The 3,462-nt window shown below is 37.5% G+C and overlaps 1 protein-coding gene across 1 annotated transcript in view; it reads left to right on the top strand.

Annotated features, from left to right (window-relative positions):
- The window catches only part of LOC101567336 (zinc finger protein 791-like), a 29,729-nt gene extending 26,541 nt beyond the window's left edge, over window positions 1-3,188 (top strand). Inside the window, exon 4 of the mRNA XM_023706399.1 lies at window positions 1,024-3,188. Within this exon, the coding sequence (XP_023562167.1) occupies window positions 1,024-3,019 (1,996 nt within the window). The 3' untranslated portion in view covers window positions 3,020-3,188. The remainder of the gene's footprint in view (window positions 1-1,023) is intronic.
- Window positions 3,189-3,462: the final 274 nt, after the last annotated feature.

Below are 3,462 nucleotides of genomic sequence, written 5' to 3'. Positions count from 1 at the left end.
AGTCCTATTCTAGCAGGCAAGACAGACCACAAATAGACAGAAAATAGAGGGAAAGTGAATACGTAGTGAAAGTACCATGGAGGGTGCTGGGGAGATGGCTCAGTGGAATAAGTGCTTCTCTGGTGAGCGCAAGGGCCTGAGTTCAATCCCCAAAAAAAAAAAAAAAAAAAAAAGTAAAAATAAGTTTGCTGTTGATCCTGGCAAAACTCCATATGCATATACTAAAAGTATTTTAAAGTATCATATATCAGTGATACTTGTATACTTATGCCTCAAGCAAGGTATGCATGTTTTTGTACATTAGCTGTGTTCTGTAAATAATTCACACCTAAGCTCTGCTAACAGCCTTGATGTCAATTATTGTATGCATGGTATAGGAGAATGTGCAGTAGGCCTACAATGATTGTGACTTCTCATATTCCCAGGACTCTGCTAAGCTAAGCCAGCATGGTGACAACCTGAAGTGCACACTGACCAATTGAGTAATCAGTTAGAATCTGTCCTAAAAAACCTAGAGATGTATTTTATTGCCCAGACCCTCGTTAAAATTTCAGCACTGAAAAAATATGGTTCAAGTGTTCAGCTAAGCAAAAGGAAGTTTCTCATAGCATCTGGCAAAAAAAAGTAGGAATCCACCTTATAATATTAAAAGTAGTATTTCAGATACAGATATTGAATTATCAAGTATTTTTTTTCTTTATGTGAGGTACTAAAATATAAATTAGAGAGGAAAAATAATTGATAAAAGAGACAAGTGTTCTGGAAAAGGTGTCAAATGATTAATATGTGATACACATATGAATTAATGACTTAAATTCAGCTTGAACTTGTGGATTACAAACATACCCATTTGAAATTAGCAAATGAATGTCATCCCTTTGTAAATGATCATTTTGGACGCATATTCCTGGGCTTTCATCCTAGTCATTCTCAAAATATTGTAACAGACACCAAGCCAGAAGTCCTCACAAATTATTGATATGGTAATCATTTTATTGTGTTTAACATGTTGTCTCCTCACAGAAATGAAGAGATAGCAATGTTTGATCGAGAAAAATCTTGCAATGAACATGCAAACATACTGCTTCAGATTTCAGATGCTAACGTGAGCATGCAACAAGCTTCTTTAAAGCCAGTTAGAAGACCTGTTTGTGGAGAGCACATAATTGGGAATTTATCATTGAATGTATCCATTTCACCTCACCCTGAAGAGAAGCCATATGGGTATTTGGGATCTGATGACAAAATGAATAAATGCAATGAACATAGAAAAACCTGCTATGATTTCCAGTCCTTTCAGAAGCATTCAAGTGCAGAGAATGGAGAAAAGCCCTATCAACATGAACAGTGTGGGAAATACTACTTAGAACTCAGTGAAAGAACTCACCCTGGAGAGATCATTGTTGGTCAGGACAGTGTGAAGGACTCAAACACACCAAGTTGTTTTCAAATCCATGGAGAAACTCACATTGGGAAGAAACCATACATATGCAAGAAATATGGAATAACCTTCAATACTCAAAGTTGTAAAATTTCGGAAAGGATACACATGGAAGAGAAACATCACGTATGTAAGCAATATGGGAAATCATTCAGCATATACACTCATTGTCAGAGTCATAAAAGTACTCACACTGGGAAGAAGCCTTATGTGTGCAAGCAGTGTGGAAAAACATTCACTAGAAAGTTTTATTCCAAGATACATGAAAACATTCACACAGGGGTGAAACCTTATGTGTGCAAGCAATGTGGAAAAGCATTTGCTACAAAGGCCTATTCTAAAACACATGAAAAAATTCACACAGGAGAGAAACCTTTTGTGTGCAAACAGTGTGGAAAAGCATTCACTACAAAAGCGTATTTAAAAATACATGAAAAAGTTCACACAGGGGCAAAACCTTATGTATGCAAGCACTGTGGGAAGGCATTCACTATAAAGCAGTCTTGTCGAAGACATGAGAAGGCTCACACTGTGATGGAACCTTTTGTGTCTGAGGACTGTGGGAAGGCATTCACTTCATATGATTATTTTGAAGTACATTCAAGAACTTACACTAGAGAGAAACATTATGTGTGCAGACATTGTGGGAAGGCATACACTACACATCATAATTGCCGAATACATGAAAGAACTCACACTGGGGAAAAGCCTTATGTGTGCAAGCATTGTGGGAAGGCTTTCACTGCCCGTCAATCTTGTCACAGACATGAAAGAACTCACACAGGGGAGAAACCTTATTTGTGCAAACATTGTGGGAAAGCATTCACTGCATACCATAATTGTCAGATACATGAAAGAATTCACACTGGGGAGAAACCTTATGTGTGTGAGTACTGTGGGAAGGCGTTCATTAGTTACCGATCCTGTCAGATACATAAAAGTGCACACACAGGGAACAAACCTTATGTGTGTAAGCAATGTGGAAAAGGATTCTCTATGAAGACTAATTTTACATGTCATGAAAGAACTCACACTGGTGAGAAACCTTATGTGTGCAAGCACTGTGGGAAGGCTTTTACTACACGCCGATACTGTCAAGGACATGAAAGAACACACACTGGGGAGAAACCTTATGTGTGCACACACTGTGGGAAGGCGTTCGGTACACAACCTAATTGTCACAGACATGAAAGAACTCACACTGGGGAGAAAAATTATGCGTGCAAACATTGTGGGAAGACATTCATTACAAAATATTCTTGTCAAATGCATGAAAGATATCACACTGGGGAGAAACCATATGTGTGCAAGCACTGCGGGAAAGCGTTCACTACATATCAGTATTATAGAGGACATGAAAGAACACACACTGGGGAGAAACCTTTTGTGTGTAAGCAATGTGGGAAGGCATTCACTACACTGCAGTCTTGTCAAATACATGAAAGAGCTCACACAAACAAGGAAACATATGCATGTGGGCCATGTGGAAAAAGATTTGTTAGTAAGTCCTCATTTTATCTACATAGATCTCACACTGAGGAACTACGCTATATAAACACTGGGGGAAGCATTCAGTGAGCACATTTTTTAATCAGCTATGTGAAAGCACTCATACTGGAGATGGACCTATGTGTGTAAACCTATTTGGAAAAGCTTGAGAAAATTCTTCATGTACTAGAGACCTGTATACATGTAAATGAACAATTTGATGTCAATATTTCTTGTACTTTTTCCCCAGAAAATACATTCCCTGATGGAGGTCTCCTGGAATGTATTACTTCTGTTTTATAGTAAATCACTTGGAAATAACAACTCAGTATCTATAGTACTTAGGAGTCACAAAATTGGCATACTATGTTTTTATGTATGCTGTTTAAGTATACAAAGTGAATTAAAATGTATTTTTCACTTCCAAGCAGGGTTAATATTTATGTAATTTTGATTTTTGTTTTTACTATGGAGAGGTACAGGGTGTGAAAAAATAAATTTTATTGGGCTGGGAAGATAGCTCAAGGGCATAA

The sequence above is a fragment of the Octodon degus genome, unplaced genomic scaffold, assembly GCF_000260255.1.
Source record: "Octodon degus isolate 3935 unplaced genomic scaffold, OctDeg1.0 scaffold00255, whole genome shotgun sequence".
Taxonomy (NCBI): Eukaryota; Metazoa; Chordata; class Mammalia; order Rodentia; family Octodontidae; genus Octodon; species Octodon degus.
Note: the sequence above shows the minus strand (reverse complement) of the source record. Positions and strands in the feature narration are given on the sequence as shown.